Genomic DNA, 14,359 nt, shown 5'->3' with positions numbered 1-14,359 from the left:
ATCAGTATTTGTCACTCAGAACACTGTTTTTCTGTTTCTGTTCTCAGTTTCTCCTTTTGGATCCTTACAAGAAGCTCCAGTATGAGCTCACCAGGGAATCCTATCAAGACTTGAAGAAACATCATCCTGTCATAAAATTCTCTACCTTACCTGCTCAAAAAGTAACAGGCTAGAAAATGTTGCTGGGTCACTCATGAAGTAATGCAGTGGTAATAAAAACACTGCGTGATCAGTTTCAATCTGGAAAGCATCACGTGGCCAAGAAGCTTTCTAGTAAAAATCTAACTAGTAAAAATAATGAGGCTAGGGGCAAGGGGATTTTTAACATTACTGATATCAAGTAAAGCCATTCGCATAATAATCCAGCGCTATTTATCTATTCTTACCTTTAGGCTGTTATTTAAGTCAGTTCTTGCTACAGAAGTTTCAATTACATTAGGACCTGCAAAATATTTAAAAAGGAAGACAATAATATTAAAGTAATAATATAAATACAGGATTTCAAAACACTGTACTAAATACCTCCCTGTAAAGCAGGTAAATAGTATCCCACTTTGCAGATGTTTAAACTGAAGGGTAAATCACTTAGGTTTCTCAATAGCATTAATAAACTTGGCCTGAAAGTTTTCCACCAACAACTTCCTTTAAGGAAGCTCATTCCCAAGCATGATTTAATAATATGTAAATTATTAAAGAAGCTAGCTAAGTATCAGTGGCACTGTTATTAGAACAACTTGAAGCTCAATCAAGGGCTGCAAAAAGATTTGAAAAAACAGCTTAATTGCATTTAACTCCCCAGTTTTTATGGCCAAACTGCTACCATCATGTGATTTACTTAGAGGAGGATCATGTCCACATTGCATTGTACCCATGACTGGGACACCTTGGCAAACACATCCCCTTGTATTTGACTACATGATGACAATGCCTTTTTATGTACGTACCACATACTTAAGTGTAGAATCAAATAACAGTACTTTTTTTAGCTTGTGCTGGATGTTCAGCACATTGGTCTGTTCAAGCAAAGTTACCCGCAGGTCCGTTTAGAAACAGCGCTCAGACTACACAGATTGGGACCCTTCCTTTCTATAGGAACCTGGGGCTATAATATATTGCATTTATTTGCAATTTTTAAAATCACATAACTGCATGTAAGTGTAATTGCATAGAGGTTCTAGGAACAATTTCTCCTAAAACACACAAGTCATTCAAGCAATGGAGTCTCACGTCCAGTTGTAGCAGATGTCCAGCTCACTCCCCCAGACTCCTGCTCTCAGGGCAACCACTCCTCCATTCGTTCCAGACACAGACACACACACATAACATGTACTGATCAACTGCATCTGCCCACTCACGCCCTGCCCCTAGATCTGTATGCACTAAATGGGGAAACCACAAGGCCTTACTTTATTTTAGAAGAAACCTCCAGAGGCTGTCTAGTCCTACCTCCTGCTCAAAACAAGTGTAATTAGATCACATTGCTCGGAGTCACATCTAGACGAGTCTTGAAAACCCCCAAGGACAGAGACTCCCAGAACCTCTCTGGGCAACCTGTTCTAGTATTCAAGCACTTTTACAGTAAAAATATTTTTTTTCCTAATATCTAACTGGAATTTCACACATTCCAGTTTGCATCTGTTGCCTCTCTCCCTGTCACCATGGACCTATGAGAAGAGTCTAATCCCATCTTTTCTGTCTCCTCTGATATGGTAAGTCTCCCCTTAGCCTTCTTAAGTATGCAAGAATACACAGTGCTAGGGAGAAGAGGAAAAGATAATCAGGGAAGCATATGGACATACTACACAAAAGGACTAACATGGAAAAATCAAGGGGAATAGTAGGAAAAGGTCTGCAGCTATATACTGGGGTGTGAACAAACAGAGTAGATGTATAGCAAGTAGGGACACAGGCAAGACTTGTATAAGTGCATTTGGGTCACCCTAAAGGCTCCCCAGTCACATATTTCCCTATCCAAATGGTCTCTCCCTTATCTACTTGGTCTGGGGATTTACTGTAAGTTATTAATCCTTAAAACATGCTGTTTCAGTTATAAACTTAGTATTACAATATTTTGTAAGAAAAACAGTTCTTACAAAGACCATGGACTTCAAAGTTGGTACAGAGGGAGAACAGAAAAGAAGGGTTTATGAGTGACGTAGGCTCGTTTTGGGGGTAAGTATTATTTTAGGTTAGCTGTCATGACAGCTCTAAACATTCAGCATTGCTTGAGCTTCTATAACCACTAACTACAGTATTAACCACCTTACCAGACTTTAAATGGAAAAATGACATACTCATCCTATCACATTCAAAGCTTCATATTACACCTTCAGCTCAACTTCACTAACAGACACCTGCTACAAAGTCAGTTCTGAGTTACTGAACTTTTCAGTTCTCAAGTACATACAAAGTGCTTGGACAGCTTTTTGGAAAGTATTTTTGTTTTGAAACGCATAATTGTAGTTCAGTAAGTGCTCGAAGTTGATAAATCATCTTATTTCAGTAACTGTTAACAAAAACAATAGAATGAACTTTTTTTTTTTAAACCAAAAGATATGAAAAGATACTGGAGTACAGAGATCGTAATCACAGTTTTCAAGAACAGCAACCAAAACAGCAAGGAGGTTCTGCTGCCATAACTGCTGCTCCTTTAGCAAGCAATACACTAAATCTTTCTAAAGCAACTGACTAAAAAGATGCTGTGGTCTTACTAAAAAACAAAAACATACACACACACACAGAGAAAAGATTAAACTATATTGTTATTGCTTTCCTTGTAGTCTTGCTAAGTTAACAGAATCCTATCTGAAAGCAGGCAATCACTCTGAGGTGGGGAACATGAAAACTGCAAAGGTACAGAAAATGAGTTCTGTACTCATCTCACCCCAAAGATGACAAAGACACATTAGGAAAAGGGAAGGAGAACAAGTATAAGCTGGGAAAAAAACAAATCTGCATCTGTCTTGGGTTACAAGAACTGAAGAGCAACAGTCACCTCAGATTAAGCTATCTTCTTTACTCAGATGAGTAGTAAGACTTCTGCTACTCTTCCCAAGTTGCAGATAGACATGTTGAGTATGGGGAATGGCATATACAGGCATCACAGAAAATATGAACGCATCACCTTTTCACCTTTTCATTTACATAGTGGGTTTGGTGAGTTTTACTCACTCTGTGCCCTTTGAAGAGTGAATACTCTATTGTTCATGCCCCTCCCTCTGTTCACAGCAAGCATGAAATTGTCAACAAAAGCCACTAAAAATCATTGCAGTTTAAGCATTCACTCAATGGTTCTCCTCCCAAGGTAAACACCTTTCTTTTAAAAATAACTAAATTATTATAATGAACTGCGTCCATGCTTTGTCGACAAAGCCATCCAGCAAACCAACCTCACAGGGACAGGAATTCCTCAACCATTCCAGCTCCTGAAGGGAATCGCAGGCAAGTCCTGGAACCCCAGCACCGTGCAGATGACCGAGCATTGCTTACAGCAGCCAAGTCCTCCCCAGTTTGGGGGACTTGATAAAATTCTTAAATGGTTGTTAAATGGGGTCAGGTTGCTTAAAGAGTGCAACCGGTCCCTCCCTTTCCCTCTCCCTGTCTGCTGTTTAACTTCTGTGTTGAAGCTATCCCGATAGCAGAGTGTTAGCATGCTAAAATTTCAGTGATAGTATGCAGACTCCTCTTCCAAGTATATTTTAGACCCGGAAAAGTTCTCTGACATGAAATGTCAGACTTCCAGAAGTATCGCTGATATCCAAGACAAGATCCAGCCACTAAGTGCTCAGCCTCCTAGATCTTATCATGACTCCCACAGAGGTTTTTGGAATTAGGGACCTGAGTTCATGTGTTCAACAAAAGAAGTTCGTACTATTACATTATTAAAATATAAATATTTTTAATTTCTGTTGCACTTATACCTCCAAAATTTAGAAGACTTTATAGTTATGACCTTCTCTCAAAGGAAATCCAGTATTAGCACCATTATTTTACAGACTAAAATGTAAATAAGAAAATTAATGTAGTACTCAGCTGAAAAATTGTTACAAAGATTTTGTTTTGTTTTGTTTTTCTTTCTGACTCCCCCTGCAAAGCAGTTGCAAATACCTAATCTGTGTAGGCAGTAAGTACCCCTATGAAAAAAAGGGTGACATACAAAACACCTCCCCCTCCCCGTAAAAAGTAATATTTCCTCAGATACCTCAAGGGCAGTAAGCTCACTAGCATTTACACACCTCTGTAAATATCAACACATGTAGATAAAGCATGCAAAAACTTAATGTTTTAAAAAGGCAACATTCTTACCTGCTATTCCTATGAAGACTGTCAAACCAAAACAGATAAAGAATACTACAAAGACCAGGACAAAATGTCTTTTGGATAGTGTATATAACCGCATCGGTGCCAACCTACAGGAAGCAGAAGAAAGCACAGAATTAGCTGTCAGTCATATTTCTAAAGAAAAAAAAAATAATCCCACTCACTATCCATTCCTCCAGAAAGAAAATTAGACCAATCTCTGTGGTAACATGTAACACTAAGAAAAGAAAACACATTAACGCTACTAGGGATTATCAGACATATGTAGGGGCACGCATACCCGCACCGTGAAGCAGATTCATTTTGCACATTTTTTTTAACACTAGGATGCTCTATTGTCCTCTGACTTGAGTAAGAAAGGATTTCTTAACTCACAGGGAAAAAAAGTCACTTTTTAAGTTCATAAATTAATCATTTAAACATCCAAAATACTATGTTTGCCACAACGCCAGCTTAACATAAAAGGATCAATATCACTAACAACCCGCTTACCTGCACAGGATCTTGTGATCCAACATTTAGTTTTGAGCTGTGCCAGAACTGAGCTATGGCATAGTTAATTTTCTGCTGCTATAGCAGTCGGTATAGAAAGCTGCTCTGTTTATACAGGAAAGGTGTAGGATTTAGGAGCAGTGAGGGTGGAGAGTTGTTGTTTTCTAATAAAGCTGTAGGAGCGATACACGACTGCACCATCATGGAAAGAAGTGAAAGCATTAAGACGAAGCACAGTGATCAGCTTGGGATAAAATTTCTTTTCACCATCTGACAGTGGTGTTCGTGCTGATCAACCAGATTAATGAAGAAATAAATGCATTAAAAGCGGTGGCATCCTTTCCAAAAGCCCATTCCAAATTCTGGGAGCAGGTACCCCTGGCCCTGCACACCTGGGAACATGCAAGGCAAGCAATTAATTCACTTTTAACCAGTAAAAGCATGTAACCACAGAATCATTTAGGCTGGCAAAGACCTCTAAGATTATTGGGTCCAACTGTTAGCCTAGCACTGCCAAGCCTACCACAAAACCATGCCCCTAAGCACCACATCCACACATCCTTTACACTTCCAGGTATATACCTCCTCTTTTATACCTTCAGGGATGGTGACTCAACCACTTCCCTAGGCAGCCTGTTCCAACGCTTCACAACCTTTTTCATGAAGAAATGTCTCCTAATATCTAACCTAAACCTCCCCTGGTGCAACTTGAGCACATTTCCTCTCACCCTATCACTTGTTGCTTGGGAGAACAGACTGATACCAACCTCACCACAACCTCCTTTCAAGTAGTTGTAGAGCATGTGACCATGGTCAGGTCTCCCCTGAGCCTCCTCTTCTCCAGACTAAACACCCCCAGTTCCCTCAGCCGCTCCTCACAGGACTTGTGCTCCAGGCCCTTCACCAGCCTCGTTGCCCTTCTCTGGACACACTCCAGGGCCTCGATGTACTTCTTGTAGTGAGGGGCCCACAGCTGAACACAGTGCTCGAGGTGTGGCCTCACCAGAGCTGAGTACAGGAGGACGATCACCTCCCTGCTCCTGCTGGCTGCACTACTCCTGATACAAGCCAGGATGCCGTTGGCCTTCTTGGCCACCTGGGCACACTGCTGGCTCACATTCAGCCAGCTATCAACCAATACCCCCAGGGCCCCTTCTGCTGGGCAGCCTTCCTGCTGAGAAATGATGGAAAGCGTCCTGGTGAGCACTTCCAGCAGCTCCCTCCATACCCTCGGGTGGATCCCATCTGGCCCCACGGACGTGTGTACCTCTACACGGTGCAGTAGGTCACTAACCATTTCCCCATGGAGCAGTAGGTCACTAACCATTTCCCCGTGGATTATGAGGGCTTCATTCTGCTCCCCATCCCCATCTACCACCTCAGGGGGCTGAGTACCCAGACAACAACTGGTCTTGCTGCTAAAGACCAAGGCAAAGAAGGCATTAAGTTCCTCAGCCTTTCCCTCATCTAGTCACTGTCTCCCCCCACATCCAACAAAGGACTGAGATTCTCCTCAGTCCTCCTTTTCTTGTTTATGTATTTATAGAAGCATGCTTTATTGGCTTTAATGGCAGCAGCCAGATTAAGCTCCAGATGTGCTTTGGAGCTTCTGATTTGGTCCCTGCACAGCCTCACATCATCTTTGTAGTCCTCCTGAGCACCCTGCCCTTCTTCTAAAGGTTATAAACTCTCTTTTTCTTCCCAATCTCTAGCCACAGCTCTCTGTTCAGCCAGGCCAGCCTTCTTCCCTGCCGGCTCATCTTTCGGCACGTGGGGTCAGCCTGCTCCTCTGCCTTAAGGATTTCCCTCTTGAAGAGCGCCCAGCCTTCCTGGACTCCTTTGCCCTTCAGGACTGCCTCACAAGGGACTGGGATTATTAATAATAATCTAAATGTTATTTAAGAATCACTGCAGTCTCTCCCAATGAGTTGCTACAGAACAAATGACATTTTTTCTGTATGGTAAAGCGTAAAGGATTCAAACCGCAACTTAGCTCACCAAGGTGGTGGGGAAATGAAAGGGGGGAAAAAAAAAGAAAACACCACCCTCAGAAGTAATTTCCTATTCATAATTTTTCACTGGTCCCTTCAGTTCCATAGATGACCCGGTACTCCTCATCTACGAAGACGACACATATGGGGTATTCTCTTGAGACACACAAATACTAATCTAAACAAGAAAATGCCTGGTATATAAAAATCATATAAAAATGTTGACATGCCTAAATCAAATGTAAGGGTTTGAGTGGATACCAAATCCTTCACGGAAGAGCAACCACTGGGGACTATTCAATACACAGAAACCAGGTCTGAAATTGGAAAGCCCCTGGGTTGATAACAGCTGAAGACAGGAGTCTCATAACATATATGCAGGGAAGTGTCGCATAAGCTCATGCATATCTTAACAGCTTACATCTGGGAACAAGCTTAACAGCTACAGTCTGGTGCAGGATACTTTTGACTTGCTAAGCACATTTTTGGTTCTCTTCATGAGCTTCCTGCTTCCCAAGTTTTTGCAGAGAGGTGTATAACGTGAACACGAAAAGCAGCTTCATCTCCACAGTCCTTATGGGAAAGCCGCCAGAGCTCACTCAGCCAACACTCACAGCTAACAGCAGGTATCGCCTTAGCTTACTCTTGCACCAGAGCACAGATCTGCTCACAGTCTTTCAAAGAAGCGCGTTCCAGACATTGGCTCGTTCTTTATTCCAGCACCTTTGGACCTAGCGGTCAAGAAGGGTATGAATACACATGAAGAACAGGCGTGCTGACACTTTACAAGGAGAGGAGACCAGATAGAGTATGGACACGCTGTGCTTTTTTCTCTCGTCTTTCATATGGGTACTCTTAAAGTCCCATTTCAGCAACTGAGTGTATGTGCTATTTCACAGGTCAAGAAGGCTGCACAGATCTGTCCAGAAGACTTTAAATGGCAGAAGATCAGGATAAGAAGAAAAAGGAGAAAAACAAACAAACAAAAAAAAACCAACAAGAAGATGAAATAGCTCATGTGAGAAAACGCACATTTCTTGAAGCAATCCACGTAAGGATTTTGTAAAAAGAGGTTAAGATACATACTGAAAAGTATGCGCAGGGTTTGCTCACAGACCTGAGCATGGGGAATTAGAGTTCCTCGGACTCAACTCTTACCCGTCTCAGGCTGTTTTATCAGCAGCTATCAGAATCTGGTGCTGGCATTGCGATACTGCCAGCAATCACAGATTTAATCATAAATCACAAAGTCTATGGCCTTCTAAAGGGGAGGAGCGTTCTTTAAAACTTCACTCTGTGGGATCTTGTAACAGAAGACTTTCAGCTCTTTGAAAGAAATCCGTTGATTTCTGGCCCTTAAAGTTTGAAAATAAGAATTTCTAGAGGCGCAAGAGCCAAACACAAGATATGTGAAACACAAAAGGCAAGCTATTCGTATTTTATTTCCTCATTTCTCACAACTGAGTGCAATGTTTGAGCAAGCTGGAAGCACCAACTACACATACAAAAATCGCATGCACGCACACCTTCTGAAAAAGCCATAACTGCCAGCAAGACAGAGTTCAGAAAGGACAGAAGGAAATGAAGTATTAGCAACTGAGAGTCAAGGTTAGAAAGTAAAACCAACAAAAATAGAAAGGGGAACAAGAACAGTAAGTCAGACTGACAGAACATTTCTGTGGGGTTTCAGGTAACTTAAAACTCACTGATAAATATTGACCTATGTCGGATCTGATGGAAACCCTGCACCTGTGAACTATAATCTTATGAGATCAGGTGGGATAACTGCAGAGCCTCATTCCCTAAGCCAGCCTGTGAATCCACGACTGCGCAGCATGCGGCTGGCCGGCAGAACCATACTATGCAGCAAGAATTAGCAGACATAACCGGCTGTGTGACCACGTTGACAGTGGTCCTTCAGAAACGTCTACTGACACAGCAGCAAAGTCTGTTCTGGTGTATTCTCTAAACATTTACGTGTATAACCTCACTCACCTCAGAAGCCATTTGCTATGAGGCTAGATCTTAAACTAAGCCGTCAGGTGGTGGCTTAGGCCAGAACATAGCTAAACATCGTGACTTTTACTCACAAAGGCAGCAATGCTGGAACCCAGCAGCTCACACCCCAACATTTCCATCAGCGCTCAGGCGGTACGAGTGCTGCGCCAGAGAACTTTCAGAGACACTTGGTAATAACACCTCACTGTTTTTAGTCACAGCAATCATGTAACAATTTTTCTAAGACCAAATGAAAGAACTCAGCCAAATCTTAATTGCAGCTATCCTGACAGCAAACAACAATATTTAGTGTTCCTACAGGGTGCTGTATTTTTCATTGTCCCTGCCTGCAATAACAGAACTTCCTTATCACGTTGAAGTATCTCCTTCCAACCTACCGCCAGCTGACATAACAGGCAGATAAAACAATCCTCCTGTGCGTTCGTTGTTCAACATCTGCCTTTTGGAAGGAGGTTATACAAAATTTATGAGTATACATAAATGTGAGTGGATGATTCCCCACCAACAGCTTGTCTTTTTTTAACATCTGAAAGGCCTAAAAGATGAAACATTTGAGAGGCATCGATGGGAAAAGCTAAAAAAGAAGCCTCATTTTGGAAGCAGTTGTTCAGAGCACGGAAGATGCTTTCAGCCCAGCCAAGGCAGCCTAAAGCCCAAGACGAGCTGCCCAGGTGTTTGTAGACTTGTCAGCCAGCTTTTACGCCCCGTGCTGCGTTTTAAAATACCTCAGGCAGCAAGCCAGTATTTTAAACCGACACTAGTGCCTAAGGCTAACTGCAGAAGGGCGGCGAGCAGCGCACAGACGCGCTGTACTCGGACACCTCACACCCTCGGACACCTCCAGCTCCTCTCCTCCCCGGCGGGCCCCCTCCCACCCCACCCCTTCGATCTAAACGCCGCTACCTGCTACCCACGACCCGCAGCACCCCCCTCACGCCGCCCCTTCCCCCCCCCCACCGCCCCCACTCACGGCTCCATGCCGTTGCCGCATGCGCAGTGCGGGCGCCGCCCCCGCCCGCCGGCCGTGCCTCGCGGCGCCTTCCGCCTGCGTCACGCGGCCGCCACGCGGCTGGCCGACACGTCACCGCCGGCACCGCCGCGGCGGGGCGAAGGGCGACGCTGCGGGGGGGGGGGGGGAGGAGGCTACGGCGCGCCCGAGGGGACACGGGGCGGCGGGAGCGCGGCGCCCGCTCCGCGCTACGCAAATGGCGGCCGCTGCGCGCGGGGACACGGGCGGGGGGGGCGGTGCGCGGGGCACGCTCCCTAAAAACGTCCTCCCCGCAGCCGGCGATGGGTTTTAGTTTTATATTTATTTTTTTTCACGTGGCGCTGCCGAGCCACCGTTTGAAGGGATTGGGTCACCGGTGGCTGTGAGTTGCAGCAGGTAGCCCTCAGCCTGCTTCAGGCGTCTGCAGCAAGTTGTCCCTGGCCAGAAACTGACAGGAAAACATCTACATCTGCGTCTAACGCCTGCATCTGCGGCCGTTTCTGCTGCTCTGGGAAGCCCAGCTGCAGAGTTACGGCTGCTGCCATTTACATACACACGTCTGAGCCATTGCATGGCTGCGCCAATCCCTCTGGCACTCAGTTCTCTCACACACACGCCCGAATTTATTGTCCTCATACTCCACCAAAACAAAAATACATTCTTCTCACTGAACAGATAGAAACCTGAGGGAGAGAGAGACCAAGACTTGACAAATGTCACTTGCAAAGCAGTGTAAGTGGCAGAGCTTGAAATCCAACTTCACTTAGCCATGGGACCGCATTCCTCTTTGCCATCTACCAGCTTCCAAAGAGTTACATTTTAAACGCTTACGTTGCACCCTGTACATTTTGTGAAAATAATGTTACTGGTTTTACAAATTAAACGCTGAGAGGCGAGGCACGGTTTCAGTGGAAGTGCCTGTGAAAACCCTCTCCCTCTAGTCACAGTCTCGCTCTGCTTGGCTCCTCACAAGAACATGCCTCACTCAGAGCCCTGTCTGACCTGCGCTGGGGGGAATTTGTGCAGGAAGTGTCTGCCTCCTTTGTTGTAAAAACTGGAAGTGAACAGTGGATGAGGCTTGAAAGGAAACAGGCTGAATGCTCTCTCAGCCTGGACTCTGTTTTCACTAACCACCTGAACACTTACGCCATCATTTCACGGCCAGTTTATACTCTTTACCTGCAGCACAAGTGACAAAAGAAGAACTCCAGCTCTTTGACTTTTGCCAGCACAAATGTTTGTGCAGCTGAGTGTTGACCCAGATCATGGAAATGATCCAAGTTGGAAGTCACGCAGAACAAAAAGTGTTCAGCTGGATCAGTAGTTCAGTCACAACAGCTATATGCATATTGGTGGCAGGTGAGGAAGACAGCAGATATGCGTGACTAGGGAAAGGAGAGCTATGGCTGCTTCTCTCAGTGGCAGAGCCACTTTACGACAACTTAAACCCATCATACAAAGCTGTACTGTTAGTCTGCTCTTTCTGCTGCTGCTTCAAGCCTTTCAGCCCTAGCTGTGTCCTTCACATTGGTGTCCTTCAGGTTCTTTCCCCAGTTGCTGAGACCCAGCAGTTAGCTCTGGAAGAACAAGACAGGTACCAGCTGTGGCTTGAAGCACCTTGAAGGTCCTAGGCTGAAAAGCAGCATGAACCTCCAGGGAATTTGACTGCAATTCTTCAACAAGTTCCCACTGACCCTGACTTGGCTTCTCACAGACGTACACTTTGAAAACTTGTGAAAGAGTTTGTGAAGGTGGAAAGAATTCTGTCCTTATCAGAACAACTCTATCTGGCAAACTTCAAGTCTGTTCTCTGAAGCATGCAGGCACTGGAGTTTCTTTAAGGAAAAAATGAACAGCTTCTCTTTATTGCTGAGTCAAATTATAGTCTGTTCTCCAGCCTTTTCCCAAAAGCAGCAGAACCACCATGCATGAACTTTTCCCAATTGTTTGGAAGGTTAGCTATATTTTAACAAACCAGAAACACTAACAGGAGGTGTTAAGAGGTTAAGAATATCAGTATCATATATAATTACCTCTTCTGTTACTCATATAAGCAACATCAAGCATTAGGTAAAGCTGCAAGTGAAATACTATGTTTCAATAATGTCCTATATATAGATTTTCTGAGGTAAAAAATGTGATACTATTTGACAGAAGTTCATAATGTATCCCTTATTTAAAACAGGGCAGACTGTAGGTCATTTATCTTAATCTCTGGGTATTATTACTAAACTCCACATCAATGTGGTGCTTCCCTGTATAAGCTGATTGGCCAGTGTGCTATGTTCATTAACCTAGAAATTGTTTTTTCATGAATGCCAAGTTGTTACTTATAGTCAAGCAACTCCAATGTCAGGCCACAACTTGGCCACCCCGTGCTCTCTCCTGTGTATCAGGTAGGCACTTCAATTGCTTGCTTTCCAATCAAAATGTTTTCAGCATGCTGAACTCAACAACGTTAGCTAGGGGACAGAGTTAGGAAACTCCCACTGAAATAACTGTCAGCTGATTTCAAGGCTGTACCTTCCAGTAAGCTTTGCATACGATCAAGAGAGAAAAGTGTAGATGTTATATCACCATTGGTAGTAAGCTCATTTGGTACCAATGTTTTACTGAAAATTACTTAACGCCATGAAGGGAATCATTAGCTGCCAGGCCTCCATCACCTTGTCCTGCCCTGCCATCCAGCCCAACAGGCATGCTAGTGGAAGGAAAGACCATGCTGGAGTGGGAGGGAGGGACAGCAAGGGACAAAGCATTCACTGAAGCGGCTTGTTTGGAGCAATTTTTCAGGGGTATGAGTTAGAACAAATCCTGAAGCTGCTGTAATAAATCAAGGGCTGACAGGCTTTGTGGCAGTCCCCAGGACTGATAGGAGAATGTGCCGCTTTTCCCTTCTTCTGCCTTCTCTGATCTTATCTACTGCACCAAGCATCTCCTAGTGTATTACAGACTAATCTTAGGCATACTACGTCCAGACCAACCTTGTATTTGGGTCACCAATGAGGTTATTTAGTATCACACCCATTAATCTGTAAACATCTCTTTTACGAAGTGCCATGTCTGCCCAAGGGAACTATTAACCTAGACAGACGGCATTAATCGGTGCGCTGAGACATGGCTGGCCCCGCTCTCCCTGTCCTCTGCCAGACGGCTGGGGAAGCTGACGCTTGTTCACGGGGACGTACACCAGGGGACACAGTTTAGAGACTGCTCTGGGTTATTGGACAGAACAAACTCACTGACGTGGCCCCCCTTCAGCTAACAGTGTGGCATAGTGAGGATGGCCCAGCTTGGGATGGCAGATGAGCCTGTCACCCTTGGTATCACCCATGCCCAAGGAACAGGCCGCTCAGAGATGGATGCTGAACCACATGTTAAAGAGCACGGTGCTTTAAGGGAAACCATCACCCAAAAGGTGTCACTGAACTGGGACAGCCTCAGAGCTGAATCAGAAAGGACTCAGCCACCCATGCAGCATGAGCGCTGTCACTTGGGGTAAGAGCTTCATCAGCCGCCTCTGGGCGAGGTCATCTCCTCTCACCCACTCCCTATCACTGCGGATGAGCACTCCCAATGTGTCAGCAGCATGTCTGGGTCAAGCAGAGCTACTGCCCTCCTGTCCCAAAGGGGACAGTTTTGTGTTTTTCCATTTCTGTATCACCTCTGCCCTAAAGCCTTCCGATTTTGAGCTTTCCAGATCCCTGTTGGCACCCCAAGAAGGATGTCCTTACACAACTCAGAAGTGAGACTACAGCAGCCAACTTTTTATTTATCTTTTCTTTTCTGGAAAATATTGATTACTTGCAAGCTAATGCCTTGCCACACCCCCTTGTTCCCTACCACTTACTAGAGATCTCAATTTCCTTAAAGGCAATGGAAAGTGCCAGCTGATGCCAAATGGCTTGCTCACCCAGTGGGAGGGGAGTTAAGACAGCAGTTGAAAGCCACACATTTGTGGACACAGTGTGTGAGAGGAAAAACCATACAGTTTTACTGTCTTTTCACCTTGTTGGTCTGATACAAGATGTTACTTGTTCTTAGTAACCTAATTGCTTCAGACAACTTTAGTAACCTGATTACTCCAGACATCCATCCAGAACGCTAAAGGGAAACACAAGAACAGCAGGTATGCAGTGACAGTATCAATAAACTTATTCCACATTAGGTCAGTTAGGCTAAGGGCCTGGGAATGCAGAGGAGTAGTAGCATGCTGTCTACACCATGAAAAGTTATCTCCTCCCCAGGAGCACAAAAATCTCTTGATTACAGCACCTTTCATCCTACAGGTTCTCCAGCTGATACCTCTCGGGACACCCTCACTGAAAGAAGGGCAATCTAGCACTAACTCCACAAGCCCATTTGATTCAGTGGAGTCATGTTTTCTCTGTTCAACACAGAAAGGCCTTCCTTACACACTTGTAGTCATCAAAATGAGTAAATGGGAATCTACGTCAGAGAGCTTGGGTGTTTTCTGGCAACAAAGCTGACCACATGCATTTCCGAGGACCTCTCATTTGTTAATCCAAAGCTTATTTCTCCCTTCTTT

The 14,359-nt window shown here is 44.5% G+C and overlaps 1 protein-coding gene across 5 annotated transcripts in view; it reads right to left on the bottom strand.

The window, feature by feature from the left end:
* Positions 1 to 14,359, bottom strand: part of TMEM181 (transmembrane protein 181) — a 44,155-nt gene that overhangs the window by 19,544 nt on the left and 10,252 nt on the right. For 2 of the 5 annotated variants that reach the window (XM_066993158.1, XM_048080746.2), the window contains exons 2-3: positions 4,306 to 4,409; positions 387 to 442 (exon numbers count right to left, since the gene is read on the bottom strand). In XM_066993158.1, the coding sequence (XP_066849259.1) occupies positions 387 to 442; positions 4,306 to 4,409 (160 nt within the window). Of the gene's footprint in view, positions 1 to 386; positions 443 to 4,305; positions 4,410 to 4,812; positions 5,225 to 9,199; positions 9,681 to 9,792; positions 9,931 to 14,359 lie in introns of those variants that run through there. The other 3 variants (XM_066993159.1, XM_048080745.2, XM_013194188.3) reach the window with 3 other exon arrangements.

Source organism: Anser cygnoides, chromosome 3, assembly GCF_040182565.1.
Source record: "Anser cygnoides isolate HZ-2024a breed goose chromosome 3, Taihu_goose_T2T_genome, whole genome shotgun sequence".
NCBI classification, from domain to species: Eukaryota; Metazoa; Chordata; class Aves; order Anseriformes; family Anatidae; genus Anser; species Anser cygnoides.
The sequence above is the reverse complement of the archived record's forward strand: the minus strand, read 5'-3'. Positions and strand labels throughout refer to the sequence as shown.